The sequence below is a fragment of the Melospiza georgiana genome, chromosome 2 (genome assembly GCF_028018845.1).
Source record: "Melospiza georgiana isolate bMelGeo1 chromosome 2, bMelGeo1.pri, whole genome shotgun sequence".
Classification (NCBI taxonomy): Eukaryota; Metazoa; Chordata; class Aves; order Passeriformes; family Passerellidae; genus Melospiza; species Melospiza georgiana.
In genome coordinates, this window is record NC_080431.1 from 74,848,432 (window position 1) to 74,873,511 (window position 25,080).

General features: G+C 37.5%; 1 protein-coding gene across 2 annotated transcripts in view; it reads right to left on the reverse strand.

Moving 5' to 3' along the window:
• Positions 1-1,159: 1,159 nt before the first annotated feature.
• The window catches only part of SYTL2 (synaptotagmin like 2), a 50,181-nt gene continuing 26,260 nt past the window's right edge, over positions 1,160-25,080 (reverse strand). Inside the window, exons 5-19 of one of the 2 annotated variants that reach the window (XM_058045011.1) lie at positions 21,992-22,064; positions 21,345-21,444; positions 19,437-20,318; positions 18,748-18,819; positions 13,516-13,617; positions 12,528-12,584; positions 9,783-9,877; positions 8,188-8,307; positions 7,010-7,179; positions 6,307-6,409; positions 5,720-5,890; positions 5,287-5,365; positions 4,289-4,388; positions 3,322-3,527; positions 1,160-2,355 (exon numbers count right to left, since the gene is read on the reverse strand). In XM_058045011.1, the coding sequence (XP_057900994.1) occupies positions 2,210-2,355; positions 3,322-3,527; positions 4,289-4,388; positions 5,287-5,365; positions 5,720-5,890; positions 6,307-6,409; positions 7,010-7,179; positions 8,188-8,307; positions 9,783-9,877; positions 12,528-12,584; positions 13,516-13,617; positions 18,748-18,819; positions 19,437-20,318; positions 21,345-21,444; positions 21,992-22,064 (2,476 nt within the window). In that variant the 3' untranslated portion in view covers positions 1,160-2,209. Of the gene's footprint in view, positions 2,356-3,321; positions 3,528-4,288; positions 4,389-5,286; positions 5,366-5,719; positions 5,891-6,306; positions 6,410-7,009; positions 7,180-8,187; positions 8,308-9,782; positions 9,878-12,527; positions 12,585-13,515; positions 13,618-17,130; positions 18,820-19,436; positions 20,319-21,344; positions 21,445-21,991; positions 22,065-25,080 lie in introns of both variants that reach the window. The other variant, XM_058045010.1, reaches the window with a different exon arrangement.

The window sequence follows — 25,080 nt, forward strand, 5'->3', positions numbered from 1 at the left end:
TTCATGTTCAGGTGGCTTTTCAAAATTTGAGGTTTGGTCTATTAGTGAGGTGATACAGAGAGTCTTTTGAGATACCAGAAAAATTCTGTGTCAGTCTTTAGGAGGACTAAAAGAATAGCAAGACACAGAATGTCTTCTACTTGATCAGAAGACAAAGAGATTGTCAATGTCACAAAATAAACATTTTATTTTGATAGCAGTGAAGTTTAGGTATAAAAATTTGGTAGAAATTTTTATATAAAAATTTCTCTAGAAGACAGCAGGTTACATGACACTTGTGGCTCACTATTGAGCAGCCCTTCAATAGTGACTTCTGAGTCAGTTGCTGGCTTTGAAGGTCCTGCAAATTTGGAGGCAAAACACAGGCAGGTCCTGCAAATGTGGAGCCTTAAGGCCCCATCTCTACAATTGAGCCTACAGCTGATTTGACTTCACAATGTATTTGAGCTTCACCGGAGATAAAACTGCAACACAACCACTAATTCTGTGAAACTGTAGGTCATGTTCACAGCCAGCTATGTTTTCAGATGAAAAATTTATTCATGTAGGGAGCAAATACAAATAAATTAGACGCCTTTCCTTTTTCAGAATCACTTTCTGGAGTGACTCTTCAAGGATATACAATCACAGGAGCAGCTGTACCATTTTGGTAAAAAGACATTGTTCTGAAGTGTCATGTGCATGTGTTCCCTAGTCAAAAAGTGTTTTGTATATATCTGGCAGAGTGGAAGCTGTAGCAGTTACCAATCTCATACAAAACACCTGAAGCAGGAAGATATCAAAGACTGGCAAGCTGCTTTTGACACTTTTAGACTCCACAGACTGCCTGGCTGATGAGAGAGAAAGTGGGTTACCTGGAAGGTTGAAGAGCATCTTTCCTTTTTTTCCATTCACAGTGTATAATATTTACCAAGTAGCATTTAGATTTCTATTATTAAATCAAGCAATTGCATTAGACCTGTGAAGAGCTCCCTTCTCCCTCTACTCTAACTGAAGTGAAAGATTTCAGCAGCTTTTAGACTTACCTGGAGTAAATAATTGTGCATTTATTTTCAAAAATGTTTTCTGTCTGCATTTTGTTATATTGCATGCTGAATGGCTAACATAAACCACTAGAATTTAATAAAAACTGAATTCCTATTTAGTTTAAATAGTCTGCATTTATTTAAAAAAAGAAAGCAAAAGGAATATATTTTTTATTTTATGTATTTATCTACCAGTAGCATGCATTTCTACAAGTTAAAACTCCAGTCTTATTTCCTATGCCTCAAAACTAAGCAAAGCCTGCCACAGTCCTCCCAGTCTCCTAACGGCGGCGCTGAAGCACAGGTAAGTTCAGTTCTTGCAAAAAAACCCAAACTAATGGATACAGGTACAAACAAGTGCACCTTGGAGAATAAATACCCAACATTCTTGTCATCACTAAAATTGGCACATTTAGATCCTTTTGAGTAGCACTGGAATAAAAATAGTTTCACCTTCACATCTTCAGCACTTAAGACTAAATATTGTATGCTAACAAGATGATTAACACATATATAAAGCAAACCTTTTATAACCCTGATTTTTTACAGTACATTGGAACTAAGTCCTCTGCACCTTGTAGAACATCAACAGTACCACTTCATGCCACACTTCTTTCATTGGGGAAGTAACTTTCATGTCCTAGAAATGTACAATTACAGCTAGAGGAACTTGCAAAAAACTAAATTCTTCATGCCCATATTCCATGCTGGTGAGACCTAACATGGCATAATGAGGATACAAATACATATCAATGAGCTTTAACACTAATGCTGCTGTCTTATCAGTAAGGCTTCAAGAATAAGCCAAGCAATGTACAGAAACAGTTGACTTGCTCTTATATTTCTGCTGGCTATTGGGATCATTTAAGGGATCAGAAATGCTTCAGTTAGACAACACAGTCATCCAGCTATCACAGCTACCTCTAACACTGGGTTCTGTAAGCACCTTCTTTCTTGAAGTTGCTTTCAGTGAATAAGAAATTTTTAAATCCCTACAATTTACACAACGATCTGCAAGCAGATGTTTGAAATACAAAGTGACATCTGACAGCACAAAACCAGAACAGTAACAGAGCAGAAGCTGTCAAAAAAGCTACTGCTGTGTTCCTCTTCCAGGTTCCACCCCCATGCTTTCAATTTAATTCCCAAGGTTTCTTTTTGACACTAACAAATAAAAATCCACCTTATTTAGTCAATTTGGCAACCATAAGCATCCTGAGAGGTAGTGTATCTTCTATCCAGGTGTTTGGAGAGTTCATCATCTTCTCCCAAAGGGCAGTTTCATCTGAAGTAGAATCCATCCAATCTACTGTAGTTCCATAGCTTTTGCCTAGAAAAATGGCAATTTTAAGAGAAGAATTACTTAATATGCTGCAGAGTTAAGCACAGACAATCAAATTTGCCTGCTCTAAAATGGTTACACCTCCTTAGGTAGCTGACCTTGTGGTTTGGAGATCCAGTTCTACATTTTTACTCTTGAGCAATTATGTCAAATACAACTAACAACAGTTTCACACAAGTTTTGTCATCTTTGTCCAGATTTTCTCCTTTTTATCCTTGGTCTTTTTATCACAATCCCAAGGAGAAAGATGCCAATTGCCCATACATCTGAGAAGACTTAACAATAAAACAGGGTACTGATTTTGTACTGAAATGCAACCTTGGCTACTCTAAAATTCAAATTAAGATTTATTATTCTAATTTGTAATTTAGGTTATTCTGGTGAGCCATGCAAGAAATTAACTTGTGAAGAGTAGCTTGTACATTGCATTTCTTGAGAAGACTCCAAACACATGCTCCCCTCAGATCAGAGAGCAGAATGAAAGGGACAAATAGAAGAATTGTATGCATTTTCCTGTTGCTATATCTGCACATCTTATATTGCCCTTATGCTAAAAACTTATTTGCATTTATAATTCAGTATCTTCCAATCTTATCCTGCATTCCTGATCTATCCTTTGATTTCTACCCACTGCTGTCTTTACACTATGTTTTTGCATTAGTAGATTTGCAAGACATTATCAGAGTTCAGGTGGAGGAATACCTTAATCTTGTACTTTAAACAGTACCAAATACAATGTATGGCCAGACAAAGGTTTGTTTCTAATATTTCTCCTTGTCAGTCATTCTAACCCTCCTAACATGATATTTCAGGATCTGTTCTGTAGAATAGGTACGCTACTGAACAAAACTGTTTAAGAAAAAAGAAAGACTGAAAGAGAAAAGATGGAAAAGGAAAAAAAAATATGAAAGACTACTCGGTAAATTAAGTATTAATGTGGTGATTGTCCAGTACCTGTTCCAAGGCCTATCCGGAGGCCTCCCAGAAAGTGGTTTGCTAGTTTGTTGTGATCCCAGACTGTGAGTTCTATGCAGGCCTCTTTCAAATCTTCTGGTCTAAAACCATCATAGACCATGGTGTGGTTGAATACTGGGTTTGTAGTTTTTGTAACTGTCCTTGTTTTCTGGCGGCTTTTTCTGCTGGTGTCTGGAAGAATGGTACTTCAGAGAGAAAAAGCACTGTCAGTTTGCACTTGCACAGCACAGCCTGCATTAAACATACTGAAAAGGCAAAACCTTCTGATTAACTGTGTTTTGCATGGTAAAACAGGACTGAAGATAACAATGCTTTACAGAGATGGAGTGAAGGGTAATATTCTCAGCCCCTTACAGGAAATACTGGCAGCAGGTATCCACCCTTGTGCTTCAGAGGATCGAAGGGCAAGTCAGGTGGGGAAGAGGCACAAGGGAGTTTATTTGCTGTGTTATCACTGATGACACAAACATTTTGTAGCCACCAGAGATTTCCCCACCCAGCTTGTTATTCTTGTCTCTTCATATTTTTAGTCTGTATGTGGAAAGGAAGGGGGAAGAAATCCAACTATGTATTCACACTATTACAGTATTTCACGCTTCTGTCTCCTCCCAAAATTTGCTAAGCTAAACCATGTTTTGCAAAAACATGCTTTGCTTAAATGTAACTAAAAGCCAGAACAGTTTGACTATTCCTTCCACCAAGTGATTGAGAGACAAAACCAAAGTGTAATAACGACACAGAAAGCTCTCCCAGTAAGCTTTACTTGGTGGTACATGCTTAGCATCTGGAAGCTGTAAACTATGCAGGACAATTTGCACTACAATAAAGGAAAATCAGAAAGCAATTCAGTGTTCTTCTAATATGAATGTAGAAAAAGAAGATACAATGAGTGCAATGGTAGCATTATTAGGCCATCATGTTTGATGACTTTGACCACAATTCTTACCATTTAATAAAAGAGTTGAGCCTATTGCCTCTCAGAGGAGGGAGGTTATGGCATTCCTTCACCCAGATATGCACCTCACCAGTAGATAGAGTCTTCTTTCCTGTAAAAAACCAACCAAACAAAACATCTGCTTAAGCAGATGGCTTTTAAAGGTATTTTGTCTGATGCAGCAGTTCTTGCCCATTTGCAGAGGTGATATTTAGCCTGGACTTGTTATCTCACATCTTAATTCAACATTGCTCTCTGTACTCTGGAAGTGGAAATCTTCATCTCATCAAAGTACTGCAAGATCACATAATGTCTGCCTTCCTACAATGACTTTTCTTTGTTACAACTAAGTAAACACATGCCACTGGTCTTCTCTTCCCAAGACTCCTAGATAAACAGATCAGCTTGTCATCAGTCTATGTGATGTTAGCATTTATTGTTTCTTGCACTTTCAAATAAGCTCTTTTATGCTATCAATATATTTGGTTCTTGCTGACTGTCTGCCTGGATTAAAGACCTGACCCGGCTTCACTCTCAGATTGATCCACTATCTGTTGCCAAACCAAACTGATCAGACTGCTATAAATTTCTGCTTTCTAAATACTTGCTGCTACTTCCTACACCTAGTATTGCTTGAAATTCTGTGTGTTGTCACTGCTTAGCACATCACAGCATCTGCCTGATGATTTATAATCTCTAAAATTATTGAGAAAACAGAATTTTGTTACACATATATATTGCATTACAAATCTTAAATTATGACAATGAGGTAATTTCTTCTTTAGTAACCTTAAACAACAAAAGATCTCAAAATAGTCTTTGGGGTTCTTAACTGCCTTCACAATTAGAGTGACTTACTCCTCTAGGAAGAAAACAGAAGACTTTTATGAAGAAAGAAGCTGTCTGAAGTGAATGACAAACATTAAACAAGGGTTTTTGTTTTTAATTAAAAAAAAAAAAAGGACAAAACCACCAAAGCCTTGATGAACAAGCAAAGCAGCAATGCTTACCTCCTATTGGATGTGGGACATACTGGAGGGCTAGTTTCATCTCCCCTCTGTTTTCTAGAGGAAGAGTTATTGCTGAAGTCTGAAATATAAAGAAAATGAAACTCAACATCTGACATTTAAATGGTGCTGCATTTGCTCCATATCCTCAGAAGGTTTACTACATATTTGGTTAATAAGTGCCTTCAGATTTCTGTTGTAGCAATATGACAATGAGAAATACTTTGAAATTCCTACTCCTTAGACTGTGAGAAAGTTTCTCCTACTGTAAAAGCTAGCTAGACTACAAGACATCTCAGAACTGTATTTCTGTTTACCAGTGCACAAGTATTTATGATTATAATCAGCACAGAACCCACAGGGCACACAAAACCAAGCCCAAATAATGACTTGGTTTTGCACTTACACAGCAGAAAATGCAAAACAGCCAACCTACCCTTGGCTTTAGAGGAAACCAGTTGATCTGCTTACTGGATGGATCATTCCAGTCCCAAGCTCCTAAATCCAACTCCACTTCACCAAGGAAGCTATTTCTACCAAAGGTATCATTGTGCCAGACAGAGATATTGAGGCTTTGATTCTTTAGGAGCTCCTTCTCAATTTTATACTGCCAGGAAGAAGTAAGAAAAAAAAAATTAAAACAAGCTGAATTTTTACCTACTTTGTGTCAGAAAGTGATACTATTAGGAAAAAATGTCTGTGTTTATTCATCCATACCTGCTCACTTCTGCACTTCAGAAAGCAAAAAAATCACAATAAAACCCAACTATTTCCTTTTTATTTCTGTCATCTTAAGGTCATACATGGCTCATGTTTGTTTACAGGAAGTATAAAACCACCGCTGTTCTTAATGCTGGATCCAGAGACAACTGCAGAGTGAATGTATCAATGGAAGCACAGTCGGCTCTGCAGAGCAATCCCTCTCATACTAATGACCCTTTTGAGTGCAAAGTGCCCAAAAGCTGAGTTTCCTCACACATCACACATAAACCATATTATATCCAGTAATAGCTTGATAAATACCCGCAGTATTTCATTATAGACTGGATTAAAAGTTTTCTTTTTGATAGATGTCTTCCGTTTGCCCAGTCTGTATTTCTCTGGAAGCAGGTAGGTCTTTACATACCTAAAATTTGGACAGAATTGTTAGAAGAATTAAAACAACCCAAAAAACTAAAAAAAATCTAGAGCCTCTCCATCTTCCAAAATACACAAGTATTTGCTCACAAAGTAAAAGAAATCCACTTGAGTAGACATTATGTTATTCAGCTTATATATTTAAGAATTACAACAGCAGTGGTGATGTATAAAACATCACTTTCTTATAATATCCTTCTCCAGGGGAAAATCTGTTGAAATGTCTCCTCAGCACATGAAAATACAGAATATATCCCTGTAGCAGGCCCAAATGCCATATTTATAGGTGCTAATCCTATTGAAAATATATCAAAGTGGTATTTACCATCTGAAAAGTGGCATTTTAAAAGATAATTTAACATTCTTAAAAGTTTTAATGATGTTAATATATATACACACCGATTTATAAGAGCAGTTCTATACTCAATCAGAGTGGAAAAAAAAAACCACAAAGCACATTATAGCCTCTTCATCTATTTCTTGGTGCTTTACTCCAGCAGGTTAGAGAGATTGGAAAACCCCAGCAGTTTTCATTTCCACATTAAAAGAAAAAGTTCCATTAGAATAGAAATGCATCCTCTGTACTTACGGGTCTGAACGCTGTCGCTTAACATCTGCCACTGCCAGGTCCTTACACTGGCAAATAAAGATGTGGAGCTCGTTCAGCTGTTCCACATAATCAATGGCAAACTGAATGTTCCCCTTCACATCCACATTGCCAAAGTCTGCACTGTAGATGCTCATTAGGCTGCCACTCACCTGCAGCGTACAAGAGGAGAAATATTTCCCGGGCATTGCATTTCACCAGGTACTTCAGGATCAGGGTAGAAATTGTGCTCAGGATTCAGACAGTAAAGAAATCAACTGTATCTCTTTAGATGTTACAATAAAATGTAATGGACACTATTATACAAGCTTCTCAGCAAGCAGATTAATGAAAGAAAGATAACTGGAAATCAAAGGTGTTTGGCCAGGATTCTTACAAAAAAATTTGAATGGGTTTACTGCATTGAGATAGAAGAAATTAAATTATAGGATGCTGTAAATGTGAAGATTGCCTGTGCTCAGATCCTTGAAATATTACTTCTAAATCTACTCAGCTGATCTTCCTTGAAGCAAGCAGAGCCTAAGAGTTCAGGACAATAGATCTTCTTAAAATAATAACCAAAAAAAATGAATAGATAAAGTCTATATGGCTGAATTATATATGTAAATATGTAAATAAATAAAACACTGAAAATTAAATACTAAATCCAGAGAAGAAGAAAGATGTGTGTATATATATATTTTTTAATCTCAACATCCTTGCCCCAAAATTCTGTTTTTCTTATTCAAAGTCCACATAAAGCAATGACTTTTGGTTAGCTAGTTGACTCAACTACACACCTGATACACCAATAATATGTCCCGCTTTGATTTATCTTTCTCCCCTTTCTCCCTTTCTGAATGTTTGTTCTGTATGAAATGTTCCTCATTTTCAGATACAAATGTAAGCTCTAAGGGTAAAATCCATATCTTTGTTCAGAGCCCTGAACAAGCTCCAATATATCACTAGGAAAAAAAAAAATGAAATCCATTTAATTTTACTTTACTTGCTTCAGGCAATTCCATGCAAGGAATTATGTTATGTTCATAAAACAGAAGTGGAAAGAAGGAGACAGAGATGGCAAGGAAAGAAAGTTACAATGAATAAGAAAAGAGCCAAAACAACATTGGAGAAATTAGCAAAAGCAAAGTGCCCTTAAAATAATGCTTTGGTTTACATACAGAGGATAAGGAGGCCATGCCAGAAGAGCTGCTAAGATTGGTTAGAGAGCTGGGACTCTTCTTGATTCTGCCAAAGGAATAACTGCTTTCTGATGTTGTATCTGTCTCTCTGTCATCACTCTACAAAAACATCACAGAAAGAAAGTCTGTGTACATTCTTTATAGTCACAAGGAAAATTAAAAAACAAACAAACAGAATTTTAATGCTGGTTGGGACTCAGTGGAAATCTGAATTTAAATTCCCTTGTAGTGCAACATGAATAATATTTCTAGAATTAGGTCATGCATTTAAAGTTGAAAGGGAGTTTTTTTGATGAACACCCTACACTGACAATTTTTTTAAGCAGCGATGCAATTAGATTTGGGTGCTTGTTTGTCTGTTTTCAATCTCAAGTAGCAAAGAAAAATTACAAAATTAAGTTTATTGGAACAATTAAACTTAACTTCTCAGTGTCACTGTCTCATGCATAACCTATGCAATTGATAATGCTCAGTTCTTTTAGCAGTCTTTTCTGATATATAGTAAATGCTGTCAGCTCTGTGACTCTCTCTTAAGGGCAGCTGGCCAAAAGGTAACATTCAGAGAACAGCACTGGATACAGCAAATGGATTTTGCAAAGTCTTTCTTGCAAGAGGGAAGTGGGGCTTTGCTTTTCCATGAGGGAATTGCAGCTTTTGTTTCCTTGGTCATTATTAGGTTATGTACTCACAAGCCCATTCTTTCTCAATGCTACTTCTGCACTAAAGAATTGATCCCCTTCCCACACGTGCCTTTCTATGCAAGCTGTTATGGACAACTTCATCTTCCTGTTGTATTCCACTCTGGAATTTACAAGGTCTCCCCACTCTTTCAAACAGTTTTGAACTGATGTCATAGATCGTCTCATAACAGATACAAGGTTAGTAAACAACAGTTTCCACACATATTAAGAAAATAGTTATTTATATAAATAAGCATTTAGCAAATAAAGAGCATTTCAATTTGCTTTAACATCTGGTTATGTCTATTCTGTTAAGTAAAAGCATTCCAGGATTTTTTCTCTGTTCAGAGGTCAACAATAATGACTGAATAATGTCCAGCCTACCCAGGGCAAAGCTTCTTAAGAGAAAATTGCTTTGGAGAGTGCTGTTTGGGACTGCACAAAATGAATCCAGAGAGTGAAGTAACACTTAAACAGTGTGGATAATCAGTCCGGTTACACAAACTCTTTGAAAGACAGAAAAATCCTAAGTCCTCCTACAGGGGAAGGATATATGGTGATTATACCAGGGGGAATTGGCTTTAAACTAACTGATGATAGGTTTAGGTAAGATACTAGGAAGAAATTTTTCCACTGTAAGGGCGGTGAGGCACTGGCACAGGTTGCTCAGAGAAGTTGCGGAAGTGTTCAAGCCAAGTTGGATGGAGCCCTGAGCAACCTGCTCTAGTGGAAGGTGTCTCTGCCCATGGCAGGGGGATTGGAACTGGATAGTCTTTTAAAGTCCCTTCCAAACCAAACCATTCTGTGATTCCTCTGATAGAGTTCTGAAATTTTACTTGCACAGAGTTAATGGTCAGGTACCTGAAACGATAACATTTCAGAGATGGAGCTTACCTCTTCCTGTAAGAATGATGGTACCGACTTGCTCAGCCCTTTGAGTTTTTCAGGGTTGGAAAATGGTTTATCAGGCTGTGAAGTCACTGTGGAAACTGAAAAGCAGTAATTCAAAAGGCTTCAAAAACGTGTTTGTACATCAGAACAATGAGATTCCACAACAGGACACAATTAGGAGCAAACCACTTTGGATGAAATACATGCACATGCACAACAGCTTGGATGCAAGGGGTTTTCTTCCCCCCCGCCCCAGGACTCAGAGAAGCTATAATTAGGAAGAATAATCTACTTTGGCATTGTCTAAATCAGTGACTAACAAACTTTGACAGGACCAGAAATGTTGCTTGATATGAGGTAGCCTGGGTGCTACAAGCAAATTCTTATCAAAAGTGATGAGGAAATCATTGCAGATTAATGTCTAGATTTTCTTCCTAAAACAAGAGTAAGCACCCTTGTGCACTAACAATATCACTGACATTAGAATTATCATAATATTCTCAATAAGAAACCAAACATTGTTCTATTTACTCAGTCTATTTAACTGCAATAGGCAAATTTGGGTAAATCAAGCCAATTCTAGACCTGACCAAGGAAGTTGCCAGTATTCCTACTTAATTATAAGATGCATATCTTATTAATGATGCACTTTTTTGCACTCTCTTCCATATTTGCATACCTCTACTGCAGCTCATTTCTGTGCTCTTTCACTGTACAAAACCTAATTGCACAAGCTAGGCTTGCAAAAATCCAGTTTGCAGTAAGCTGTGATCGTCAGAACTTTTCATGCTCTAACCCCTCTTATATTTAATAATACACAAAGATGAACAGGATACACATTGTGAGATGCATCAATATGATGTGATAGAAAATGATTTGGCAACAAACAGCCACCTACAGGAGCACATATTTATTGCACAAAATGAAACACTGCACATAGTGGGATTGTTTGCAAGGTGAGAGAAACTTTTGCAAAGCTTTTGATGCCAACACTCAACCAGTGCTCAACAGATCAGTTATTGTCAGTATGCAATTAGGTGCAGTACTTAGAGCAAGTATCTGGCCCAGATGTGTAACTTGTTAAATGAAAAAGTATTGTTAATGTATTAGTTCTGCTGTCAGAGGAAAAGTCTCTCCAGTATCTGCTGCAAGAATCCTGTTACTCACTTTCTGCTGCATTTTGAGTCCTCTCTTGATGCTGATCAGGTTTCGGACCTGCTCAGTGCAGTACTAACAGTCATTCAGCAGCACAGTTTTGTGAGGTCATAAATAGCACCAGTATACTTTATATGTGGGATTTTTCTGTTTTTTTCATGTGGGTTTTTTTTTGTTTGTTTTTTTTTACTTCCCCAAACCACATGAATATTGTGGGTTTTTTTTCCTTCCAATAGTTGGTAGTGATTTAGATATTAGGCCTGTATGGATCAAACAGACCTAATTAGGTGTGTTTGATTTTGGTGCATCATGGAGCTTTCTGTTTATGCAAACATAAATTCAGAACTAGGGACATGGCTCAGTGGTGAATTTGCCTATGCTGGTTTAAAGGTTGCATTTGCTCATTCTAAAGGTTTTCTCCAAACTAAACAATTCTGTGATTCTGTTTCTGTGTTTTGCATTGCTGTTCTCCTTTGAGGAGTTAGATCATCATGACAAAATATGAGTGTAATGTAAGTGTTCAAGCTAAAAATTCAGTCTTTTTGCTGTTCCAAAAGAACAGTCTTTTCAAGAGAACTTGCCTTATTCTGACTGTACAGCCATCAGTTTGGCTCTGTGTCATTCTTTCATAACTTCAATCTTAACAAATTAAACTCAAATTCCCCCTGCTCTTTTCAGGTTAGTCTCTACACATTCACACTGAATGCCAAAACAGGCTTTCAGTAGGGGTCTCCACTTGAAAGCAGAGTGCAGGATGGTGCTTAAGTCCTGTTACTTTACTGGGTGTTGTAGGTATTCTAATATGCTATGATTATCCTATTGCTGCTATAGGCCACTGGCATGCACAATGCTTTAAAGCATCTAAACCATGAAATAAAAAATACAACTGCACACAACTGTTCTTTTAAAACTGTAGTGCTCCAATGCAGTAAATAAAGAATTGTGTGCTATATTCAATATTATTTGATGGTTTTCAATTCTGTTTATTTTGACACATTCTTGGAACAGGTTTGCTTTTTATTTTTCTTAGATTTGGAATTTCTAAGGGTATATAGAAAAATTTAACTATAAGGCATCTATAATGCACTAATGGACTGATGATATCAGTAGTAGCTGATCTAGAAGTTCATCTATTGCTTAGAATAATGCTACTTTATAGGACTAAGGCAGGGATATTAAGAGAGGTTCCTTTCTAATTGAGATATTCTGAAAGATGTCTTGCACTAGCAAAAGTCATCTTGGATTTTACAATGCAATGGATAAACAGACAAACTGAATATTTACTGAGGCAAATTTCTTTCAACTGAGCTTGTGTTCAAAGCTCCCTATGATTTCAGTAACTCATAGACTGAATCACTGAAGACCAAAAGAATACACTGATAAGTGGCACAGTTTCTACAGATACAGGAGGACATAGATAGATTCCTTAAGAATAAACAGAATTCTACAAAAGCTGTCCAGCCATGCTGAGGTTAAACAAATCTAAAAACACAATATAATTCTTGGTTACAAAAAGAAAAAAAGAATCTTCACTAGCAAACAGAGGCCATTAAAAAAGCAACAAACTTCCATGCAGACACAAATGATATTTACCATCTTCAGCACTAAGAACTAATTCTTCCTTTGGTTTATTTATTTTTTCTTTATCTGCTAAGGAAAAATAACAGTTAGAAACTTTGTTATTCAGTATGAAATTGATGGCAGCGATAATCACAAAATTAGGAGTAATGAGGACTAAAACCACAGACAAACCAGCAGAGCCACAGAAAGGGTTAAATTCGAGAGGCTTTTACTTGACATTCTACCTCAAGGCCTACATCCAAGCAGGGGTCTCATGGTGACATAGTTTCTGTCAGCATGTTGTTGAACAATGTTAGTGCACACCTAAAACCTAGAAACTGGTTAGAAGCAAGCAGCAGCATAAGTAGTATTAGAAGAATTCCTTGCTAATATCTTTCAAAAATCTATATCTCCATACTTCAGTTCACAAATTCATAAGTTCAGTCTGTGTCTTCCCCATTAGACATGAGATAAGCATGAAAACACTCAGGGGCAGGGTGAAGTGAGACAGTAATAATAATTTATAAAAACCAAGGAATCCAAGGAGGCTACTGAGGGAAGCTGGAAATTCATTTTAAGTATAATATTATCTCACTGTATTCTCTAAAGTGAGGTTGATATATTTACTGCTAGAATACACAGATGGACCATTACTAAACTGAGTTTTTCATGCTTTCATTGTCTACTTATTCGACCCAAGCCACAAACCAGGAGGGAATGACAGTAGCTGCTCACTACTGGTTTGGGTAATTGCCAATACTTCCACAACTGAAAAACTATCCAGGAAACAGTTAATCACTGAACAATACAGTGCAATTCTGAAGATATTCTAAAATTAACACCAAGAACTGAAAATTAAACCATATGAGAAAAGAATTTGGTTCCAAAGTACAGCCTCCATACAGCTTATTGAGAAACAGAAACAAAAGCCATGACATGGCAGGGCTGTATGGAAGACCAGCATGAACACATTTAAGCCAAACTGGGGGTCATGGGAGACACACACAAGCTTTGTGCTCACTTGAGGTGGCTGATGGAATGTCCTCTAGACTTTTGGAAGGCTTTTTCCTATCTGCACTCCTTTTCAAAGCCATCAAAACAGGGTTTAATTCTTCTTCAGAACCTGTTACAAGACAAAACACATGAACACTGCACACACAGGCAGGCCACTTTAAGCAAGTCAATGAAGAACCAACCACAGGTTTCTCATGAGAATCTATTTTGACAGTTAGCAAAGACAGTGAACATTCAATGAAAATACGAGATAAATTCAAAATAAAATAAACATCTAATTTTAAGTGTCCATTTGTTCTCCCTAAACACCCCCAGTCATCAGCAGAGACAGGTAAGTCTGACAAGTGATTTGATAGACAAGTGATTTGCCCTGTGTAGGTATAGGTCTATCTTTACTGTCTAATAACAGCATTTGGGGAAACTATTGCACTCAATTAACTTAGATTGTAGTCATTTTGTAACCATCATTTCATGAATCAGCACAAAAGAAAATTTTAGATTTTTTCCTTTGTGCAAATTTTTCTGTTATAGTCTTTTCACAGTGAAAGTAATTTTGTTTCAATGCTCGAGTAACCAAAAACCCCAACAACACCAAAACCAAACAAAACCAACTGACCAAAACCACAAAAAACCAACTCCCCACACACGCCCAAAAAAATCCCAAATAAACAAACAAACAAACCAACCCCACAAAAAATGAGCTGTGGATCTATTTGGAACCCAGAAGTTATGCACTTGTCTCCAAAAACAGAATCAAAACAGACCTAGCTCCTTCAGAAATCTTTCAGACTTTCATTCTTCCCTATCTCACTTTCCTCCCCCTCCACCAACCAATCACAGTGTTGCTGCCTGTAATTATGGGTGAAACCAAATTATGTTTGATTTTGTCCTCACTTATGTTTTCACTGACTCTCTTTGGAAACCCACTTTCAAAATAGATTCAGATGTAAGTTGGCAGGCCCTGGGAACTTCATATATTTCTCAGATTCTCCAGGAGAAGAAAATATTCCCACTTTCTCAGTATGAGACTGAAAAGGTAAAATTATCTCCTCTACTTAAGGTCTTTGATGACTACCATACACTATACATTGACTAGAACTGCCATTCAACCAAAGAATGTGAATCCTAGTAAATGGACATCTTCATTGATATGGCCATTTTTCAGTGCAACAGGCAGCAATGCTATATTAAATAGCACAGAGTATTGGTATTATGCTTATATCCAGATATTCCACTGATAAGCATGTATTTTCAGAGACTAGCCTGTCGAACTAAAGAATTAACCCAGAGAGCCACTGATGTTTTTTTCCTCTTTTAATCCAGTATATTTGAAGGGATTACTAGATTGAGTGGTACAAATTTATTAATTTGAAGGCAATGTCACACAGGATAAGAAAAAGTATAAATCACAAAGACTAAATTGATTAATGCTGCTAAACTATCCTGACCAAAAAAGGCTTACCCAAATATAGTGTCTGTTAAATGCTTTCCAGCTTAATTAGTTCTTCCCACCCCTCTCAAGCAAATATGCAAATTTCTCAATTAAGAAAGTATCACGCAGACTCTCCATTAACATATTTCAAGCTGGACACAAAAAAATTATTGTAGCCATGTTTAACTCAGCACCATGAATTTTAGAAATCAGATAGCTCACAAGTTGAACTTCCTGTTCCAGAGTGGGAATCAGAGTTTTGATCTGAAAACTTGGATCCCAAATTTAAGTTGTTGCCTTCCACTTCATTGTTATCCTCATGCTGCGACATTAGGCAGAACTGAGCTTCTTCTGGCTGGGGGGAGGTGCTCTCATCTTTAAGCAGTGTACTCGTTCTTCTGAAATTCACGAGTGCTTGAAATTCTGAGTTCTGCTCAGAAGTCTCCAAGAATGTGCTTTCCTTCATCCCTTTTGCATTTATCTCGAATGGTTCGACTACAACTGTACTAGTCTTGCCTTCCATGGGATGAAGATCAACTGGAACCAAGTTTCTCTCTCCTATTTTATTAGTAGCTCCCTCTCTTTTAAGACCAGAAGCTTCAATTTCACTTACTGCAAGATCATTTGTCAAGGCTTTGACATATTTTTCCGGAGCTCCCTCTTTGAGAACTATCTTAATTTGTGTATCACAGCTAATTAGAGTGTCACATGGCTGTGAACTTGTCATGAATAGAGTCTCTTTTTCTGAGGGAAATGTATGATCCTCAAATTCTTCTTCCTGATATAAATCTTTGGAGATTGGACATGAAACTGCAGATGCTTCTTGAAGAGGTTTTTCTAAAGAGCAACTGAATTCACCACATTTTGTGATATTTGAAACAGAAGTTTTTTCTATTGTTTCTTCTATTTCTTGAGGGTCATCTCTGTCTTGTTGATATGGAACATGTATACTTACACTAGTCTGTATTTTAGCTTGCATTTTCTGATCCATATTTTCCCACACAGAAGCTGGTGTTTCAGAGACCTCTTTGGGTGGATTCTGAAAATTAACATCAGATCCTCTATATTCAGTGTTGGACAGTGCAGATCTTTCTGTGGTATCACCAGCTCCCTGCACCAGCTCTCCATCATGCCCATAGTCTGTGCTCATAGCTTTCACCTCAGCAGTCCCCTGTACTGTGCTGTCATCACATTTGGATTTAGAAGGGGGTGTTTCAGAGGCCTCCTTCAGCAGCCTCTCTAAAGCAGAACTGAAGCCACTGGTTTTGGATGGGGCAACAGACCTTTCTATGGTCTCACTGATTTCTTGAGGTGCCTCTCCACCATGCTCATAAGTCATGCCTTTATCTTGCACCTCAGCAGTTCTCTGTGCTGTGCTATCAGCATGCTTGGGTTTAGAAGGGGGTGTTTCAGAGGCCTCCTTCAGCAGCCTCTCTAAAGCAGAACTCAAGCCACTGGCCCTGGATGGGGCAACAGACCTTTCTACAGTCTCACTGATTTCCTGCAGCACTTCTCCACCATGTTCATACATTGTCCTTTGAACTTGCTCCTCAGCAGTCCCCCATGGTGCGCTGTCAGCACGTTTGGGTTTAGGAGGTGGTGCTTCAGAAGCCTCCTTCATCAACTTCTCGAGAGCAGAACTCAAGCCATTAACCTTGGATCCAGCTACAGACTTCTCTATGGGCTCATGGACCTCTTCAGGCTGACCAGTAGCTTCTTGGTGTGCTGACTGTACGCTGCAGTTACTTTGTGATAGACTATCTGAGTCATTGTATGTTTTTATTTCCACCCTTCTGCATTCAGAAGGTTGAGATACAAGAGCTTCTTTGAGACGGTTCTCCAAACCAGCTTGAGGCCTCTGAGAGCCCTCAAGAGTATCATCCTTGTCTGCTGCCTGATAGTGTAGATACAGAGGTTCAAATTCCCTAAACAGTTTTCTGAGATTTTTTCTGTTCTCATGCTTATCTGTTGATGACACATTCCCTTGTCCTGTACTTTTGCCTATTTCTTCTCCTTGATCAACAGGAGAAATATCATGACTGTTGTCCCCTGTTCTCTCAAAAATCTTGCACTGATTTGACTGAAAATGTGCCCCTTTTAAAAGGTTTTCTTTGAGGTTTAAGCTACATGACATCTCAGAGGCTTCCTTTTCTAGCTTCTCTAGACATGATTTAAATACATCATGCTCACCTTTAGGTAGAACAACTTTATCCACAGTCTCTGCAACTTCCTCTTTATCCAAAGGAGTAGTCTTGTTTTCCCCTTTTTCTATAGGTAAATATAGTTTATCACCTACTACTGTGTCCTTTAAAACATCTTTAGCACCAGGTGTCTGGAGCTGCAAGGATACATGATGATCTTTCGATGAAACAATGTTTTTTTCTGTACAATCTCTAACTTCTTGCTCTGGAAGACCCATCTTTTCCTGGGATTTTGAGATAATTGGTTGTCTGTCCAGCTGGAGAGAGTCTGTATTCCTTGTGTGTGTCACATTCAGACCTTTTAGAATAGGAGATCCTAGAGACTTTTTGCATACCACAGAATCTAGTTTCTGTGGTTTTTCTCTCTCAGATGTTTGGGTTTGTTGTAGAATTAACCCTTGCTTGCTCACATTATCTCTGCCTTTTTCCTCTTCCCTTGATTTTCTTTCATAGGTTATTGACCTAGTATTATTTGGCCAAGAATCATCTTCCCTGTCAATGCTACTCTGGAATTTAACTCCAGTATCCCAGAAGTTTCTCAGACTCTGGAAGTGTGAAGGATCTAAAATTTGATTCTTTGACTTTTCATTCATCTTGTCTTTTAAAGACAAAACCTGGAAGCTGGGCTTCTGTTGGGAAGAAGCAGCAACTTTCCCTTTAAGAGTCTCCTTCTCATCTTCATCTTTGCTTTTTGAGGAAGCTGAAGTAACAACAGCTCTGGGATGCAAGTTACTGGCTTTTGGGAGTCCACCAGATTGAAGTGTCCCTTCTGGCTTTCCAAATGCATGGCCTGGTCCTGATTCAAAAGAATCGTAACTTTTGTTTCTTGAAGCCTGGCTTGCACAACTTAGTTCAGGACTTCTTGATGTATTCTTGCTCTGATCATGCAAGGCCTTAGGTAGATACACTGCAGATTGTTTTAGCTGGTCACTTTCTCTGAGACCTGTAAAAGCACGGCCACCTGACACATCAGCATGGATACTAACTTCCTTCTCTCCATAACTGGGGATACCTTTATCCCTTTCCCAGAATGCTCTGATCTCCCTTATTCTTCTTTTTTCTTGTATTGCCTTCTCTGACTCACATTTCTGACCTGGTAGCTTGTGCCCTTGATGGTCCAGGAGATGTGATTTTTTATTTTGTTGTTTGATTTCTTGCTCATGTTCTTTTTCTTCAACTCTTGTACAATCAAATTCAGTCATCAATTTATCATTTTGCTTCTCATTTGCTTCCCCTGTCTTAGGCTTCACCCTCTCCTTTATCAGCTGTATGTTTTCTGAAGTAAAAGATGTAGATGAAATTCTGCTCTGTTGCTTAATCTTTCTGAATGGTTTCTCTTCTGTATCTTCTGTTTTTCCATGCATGCCAGGCCCACTGTGCTCTGCAGGAAGAACTGCTGTTCTGATTGACACATCCACTTCCTCTCTAGGCTCCCTGAATTGGGACTTCGTTGATAAAACTTGCTCATCTTCAGTACTAGAACTTCTTTTAAACCAGTCTAAAACTTTTGACATAGATTCATCATCCACTTTCATGAGTTCATCAGCATGCTTGCCAGGCTTGAAAATGGTTTTAGCATCTCTCTCCTCAACAAAATCAGGCTTACCTTGTTGAACACTTGTAGAATTGGTATTGGATGCCTCATGTGCTTCTGTTTCAGCAGAAAGTTGATGTCCATCTACAATGTAAACAAACTTATCAGAGTTATGAATTAGATACATGACTAAAAATCTCTAGTCTACCTAGAAAGTTCTCAATTTTTTTTTAACTGTTAGTGGAAAAAAGAGTTCTCTGTCCCTGTGATTTTGGAAAGAACCATACCATGGGCAATGGCATGAAGAAAATTCCTGCTCTGAGACTCCTACTGGAGTCATTGCTATGGATGGTACAAGCCAAGAAGATGAGTTAAACCCATTCTTAAAGGAAATGCTTTCATTGAAGGAAGGCTGCATGTGACACGCACACAGAGGATGACGATCCAGCATATTTTTGTTTAGTCCCATAGGCAAATCCCTAAGTCACATCTGAATTACTCCCAAGGACAACTGACAGCACTACACTAAAATACCGTCCACCACAGAGGTGCCTATACTGGCTCTGATACAATGACCAGTAGGAGATCATAAATGTATATTAAAAAATATTGATTATTTAATTCTGCAGTAGCACATTCCCGCAGTAGCACGTTCCTACTACTGTTTCCTCGTTGTTAATCATTAGCTACAAGTGATCCACATTAATGAATATGTGTTATATCCTATCTCAATCCATTTTTCACTTTGACTAGACTCTTACCAGTAAAGTTTTTGTGTGACTCTGATTCATGGCTCAAGATCTGGTTGGATTTTTTTTCATGTGTTTTATCAACACTCCACTCATTACTGCTGTTTGACAGGATATTGCTTGAGGTCTTCTGTGGAGTTTCAAGTTTCTTGGGAGTAACTTTATCTGTCTGGAAGCTTTCATTAACTGGGAAGTCTGATCTGTTACTGTCACAAGGGCTGGATGCAGATGTGTCTTCTTGTAAGCCATCTATTGTTTTAATTTTTAAAGTTGATGAATAGGTTCCCAAAGGCTTTGCAGCAGGAATTTGCTTATCCCCAAGTGAATCTGATTGAATAGCATAATTTTCACTATTCTTTTTTTTGTCATATTTTAAGGTTTCATGCTCTCCTTTTTCTTTACCATGGTGTAGCTGTGGGCTTTGCAGAGGTTTTCCTTTACCTGAGATAGATGAAAACCTCACTTGTTTCAGTTTTTCCAGTGAATTTTGTGCAGAGTTTTCTGCTTCTTCCGTAAGAGAATTCTTCTCACCTTCCCCTTCAAAAATAGTTGCAGTAGCAAAACCATTTTTTTTCTGAACATCTAAGGTCTGACTGGCCCGAACTTCTGAGTCAGTGGAACTTGAGCTTGAGCTGCGCTTGAGAATGCCCCTGGGTGTGGTACCAATGCCATTTACCCCCTCACTCTGCTTGGTTGGTTTGGGAACAAGGTCTTCTCTTTGAGATACAGAATCTGCTGCTTTGTGAATTAGTTTCCTAGCTTTTGGGACAGGACGCTTAACTAGCTCCTTCTGTGGTTCATCAGTAAGTTCTACAAAAGGCCTCTCAGGTTTTTCTGTTTCATCTTTTTGTAAGTTTGATTTAGGTGGGCTGTCTTCTGAGAGTGACCAAATTTCTGTAAGACATAGAAGAGCTCATGAGTCTATGTGACATTTGTAAGTATAAACAGAAAAATATGACAGTGCAGATCTGAAATGCAGTGATTATACTAGTTTATTAAAAAAAAACTGCAGCAAAAACACAGTCAGTAATTTTATATAGGTGTTGATTTCATTTTTATGTAATAGAAACTTTTAGCAAATTAAAAGCTTGCAGTTATTTCTTATTTACAAACACTAGCTATTTCATGATGCCAAATAGAGCACACCAAATTTTTTGTCATCATTATTCCTGCAAGGGACAAAGTTTGCAGGGAAGGGCAGCTTTTGAATACATATACACCTCTTCAGTGTCAGAATGTAAACAGCAACCTACAAAAATGGAAACTGGCTATTTCCAGTCACGTGGAACAAGACAAATACAGAAATAATCTCCTGGCAGGGAGATGAAGGGTTTTGTATTCCTACTATGCAAATCTTTCCTTTTCCTGTTAGCATGCTTCACAGCAAAGACAGGAGAGTAATAGCCTCATATGACTCTAAATTACAACTTCAAATGCCTGTATTGTGATATATAAACACTCATCAACTTGCTTGTAGAAAATACTGCTGGAAAGGGAGGATAATAAACAGACTAAGGAAACAAAGGAGAAAACTATGGACCAAAGAGAGCTAGGCTGCTTCTGTCAAGCTAATTAGCAGCAATGATTGAAAGGTCATAAAGACAGCTCTGCCACATTCAAGGAAATTTCACTGTCCTCTTGTCAATTCAGGACCAGCAGCCCTCCCAGATGGAGTGCTTAGTACTGAATAAAACTATGAGTAAAAGAAAGGAAGCAAAATCCATTTACTCATGTCTACTGCCATTTCCTGAGTATATTCACATGCTTTCGATGAGGTTTGAAATAAGCTAGTTGAGAACTCTCTATACTAACAGACAAAAAAGGTTTTGATCTCTTACAGAAAGAAGCAATGGAAGTAAAAATAATTTCCATATAAACCAACAAGAAATTCACAGTCATCTGCAAAACAAGTTCATTTACCCTTCTTTGATAGCTGAGGTACGATGACTGGTGTGTCTTCTGATTCCACACTGTTCACGTTATCATCTGATACAGTGGAATTAAAGGGATTTCTCCTTTGCTAGAAAAGGAACAAACATTACTGTTGCAGTCAAATTCTTGCATCACAAAATAGACAAGTGCAGTGATTTTCTCTTCCCCACTAAGCCATCAGTAAGGAGTCTGAAGGCATACCACTTAAATTGGATACATGACAAAAAAACCTAAACAATATGAACAGGAAATGATCAGAAGTGCCAGTGACAACTGCATCTTGTTCTTCTAAACTCACCAACAACAGAGATAAGCCACCACTTAAAGACATTTGCAAATTCCAAGTTTTTGCCAGATAAATAATTTTATCTCCACTTCTGTGATATTAGAAACAGAGCAGGCCAATCGCTCTCAGTAGTTGAACAGATTGGAAATAATGTTAAGAGAAAACAGCCATCAATTATAGGTGTAGCAGCACTTTAGTGCTGAACCTTTGGTGATTTTCATTACCTCTCTCTAAAACAAAAAAAAAAAACCCTAATTTTTTTTACAAACTATTATTTTTCCTCCTCAAAGCTTTACTAATGCTTCCCACTGAAGCAAATAACTTCTACCATATTCAGTACCAGTCATACCCTTACTGATGAGACTGCTGCCTTCACAGGTCTTTCCTCTGGTTTGTTTAACACAGGGGTTACTTCTTTAGAACTGTAAAGGAAAGTTAAATAACAACTTCAGCAAACAGGACATTACTTTAAGCCTTTTTGAAAAAGCAAAACAAAGATTCACTTATACATACTCAAATATAAATATAAACATGGCACTGGAGTTTTTCTATTTAGCCTCTTTTCATTCCTATAGGAAAAGGGATACTCTTGCTGCTTTATTTCCTTGCAAAAATGTATTTACTTGTTAAAGAGTTCAATACAAGTTCTGCTTGGTGTGACAGAAACCATAGTTTTGATACATTTAAAATATCGGAATAAAATTTACAAAATAAACATAAATATAAATCAATATTTTATCTTTACAGTAAATACTGTATAAATACAGTAAATATCACTACTCTCCAATATCAGTGTTGCCATCTTCATCCTTGTCCTACATTTGTACTTCTAGGACTGAAACCAAACTGGAGGAAAGTGTCAAAATCTGACTGAAAAATAGAGTTTTACAAAATGTCGAAGTCAGAAAAAACAGAGGAACCCCATCACCACTACAGTAAAGATGTGACATCTCACAGATAGCAACACATCCCCTCAGAGGTACAGTTTATAAGGTATTCTTTCAATTGAGATGTATAAATTTTTTTGATTGTTTGCATAAGTGAAGTAAGTTATTGCTTGTGATAATAAGTATAGCCCAGATATGGAGAAAATAAAACAGCTAGAAGAGACAGCTCCTATATTATCTCTAGAAATATCTAATCTACTTACAAAACAATGCAAGGGTTTTTTCCCAATCAGATTTTTAATATTTTAGTTTACCTAAACATCTCAGATATGAAAAAGTACTTGAAGATGGAAGTTAGACATGGATTTCAATATGGTCTTCACATGACAACAATATTGAGTATCCTAATTTTATATGGAAAACACTGACATTAATCAAGATATACACTTATGATTTCGGAGTGGGGGAACAATATGAAGCAGAAAATATTTATATTTCCTGATAGGAAATATATATCAGGCTAGGAAGGACCGCAATTCCTATGGTTTTTTCAATACAGATGTGCAAAGAGATTTCAAAACTAAGGATTTTTTTAGTCAATGATCTTTGTTATGTGTGAAAAGGCTTAAGGGTGGTAAGTAGAAGAGCCACAAGGTGTCTTGGGACAGAAACAGCATCCACCTCTCATTAAGTTCCAGATTCATCTCCTTGCATTAACAAATATCTCTCCAGTCTGGTAATTGGTACCAGTCTGCCCTCCTGAGGGGAGGACAACTTTACATCTTCTGCAAGGTGCACAGTTAAGCTCAAACTTTAGGGGAGAACAAAACCCCAAAACACTCTGATAAACTACTCTTGGAAGTCTATTTGTCTCTGGACTGCTAAGTGTGTCTGCTCGGTGACATCACTTACGTTTTGCAGAAGGAAAACACAAAATTAAGGAGAGGATGAAATGACCACAGTGAGCAATGTGAACATAAGGCTAACAAAAAAATACCAGGTGCAATCTGAACTATAAACTTCTATATCCCTTCCTTGCTCTTTTGATTCAACACTGCCTTTAAGAAACATACCACCATGCATAGCGAGAGAGGGTTAAGGAATGAGCTGATCTTGTAATAGAATCTATCTCAAGGGTGAAAAATTAACTGTTCTTACATTTTTGTAGGACAGTAACTGTTGCAGCCTCTTACATGCACACACCAGATTACTAACAGATTGCTATTGTTCTTTCTACCATTTGCTGATCCCAAGTAAGAAAAAGATTCTGGTTCGCAAAGAGCTAAATGTTGCAACTTCTATTTTCTTTTCCAAAATATCCTTTCACATTATTGTTTTTAACCTTAGTTCTAATATATATTTTTAAGTATGAAAATAGACACACATATTAAAGAAATTACAGAAAATGAAGTTTGTGTTCTTGCATTTATAAAGCATTTGTGGTTTTGTTTTTGAGAGCACCACACTCATATGCTCCTGCATTTTGTGTCTTCTCTGCAACATCTACTACTGAACAGGACAATCATAATTTTTGCTTTTCAGGTTTAGGTCCCAAATACTACAACCTCTCACTCATTTTAAGCAAGAAAAATACTGTTAAGCACCCTGGGCTGCAAGAAACTGCTAAGACATTCTTCAGTGAAGTTTTTACAGGTGGAGAGGTACCTTTATGTGTGTATTCAGTGAAACAATCTCATAATCTTTAATGCAATGTTTCTTTGGACTTAGCATGGAATAATTAAAGATTAACAACTTGGCATTATGTACTGAAAACCCTGGTCTAAATAAAGCAAAGCAGAGAAAAAACAACAGCCAGGATCCTATAACTATGTTTTACAACAATAGGTCTGAAAATGAGTTTACCCACAACCTACATAGATAAGAAAACTGAACAAACTGTTCCCAGATATGCTGCATTCACAAGGCTAATCTAAAAGTGTGTAAGTCCAAACTGATAGATTAAAAAAGGCTTTAAAAATTCTACCCTTCAACTTGGAAAAATGATGTGTCAAGAACCACAAAGGAGGTCCAAGGCCTGTACAGACTGAAGCAACAAGGCAAATGCAGGAGCAAAGCTAGAGAAAAGGGTTACAGATTTGCAGGCATTGTCAATATGTGGATTCATACACGACCTGTGAATCTTAATTTGAAAGACAACCCTCCTCTTTTAAGATTCAGCATATAGACAGATGGCATCACTGGGCAGATGTAATATTGACAGTGTGACTCACCTTTGAAAACTCATTCTGTTCAAGGTTACACCTTTAAAGACATTTCACACACCTGGCCTGTAAAGGCTCTGGTATGCAAGAAAATTATCACAATGATATAAAACTCAAAAAAGAAATAATTAATAGCTTTATTATGGAATTTTGATATTTGGGGTGTGGGAATAAATGTCACTGCTAATTTTAAGAATATTGTTGCTCTACCTAATATAGCAGCACCCTGATTCAACAGTAGTTGAACTGGCCCCAGAGTTGGTTTTATCCTTATCAGTTTACAAACAGATCTAGCAGAACTAAACTTCCTTTACACTCAGTAAGAATTG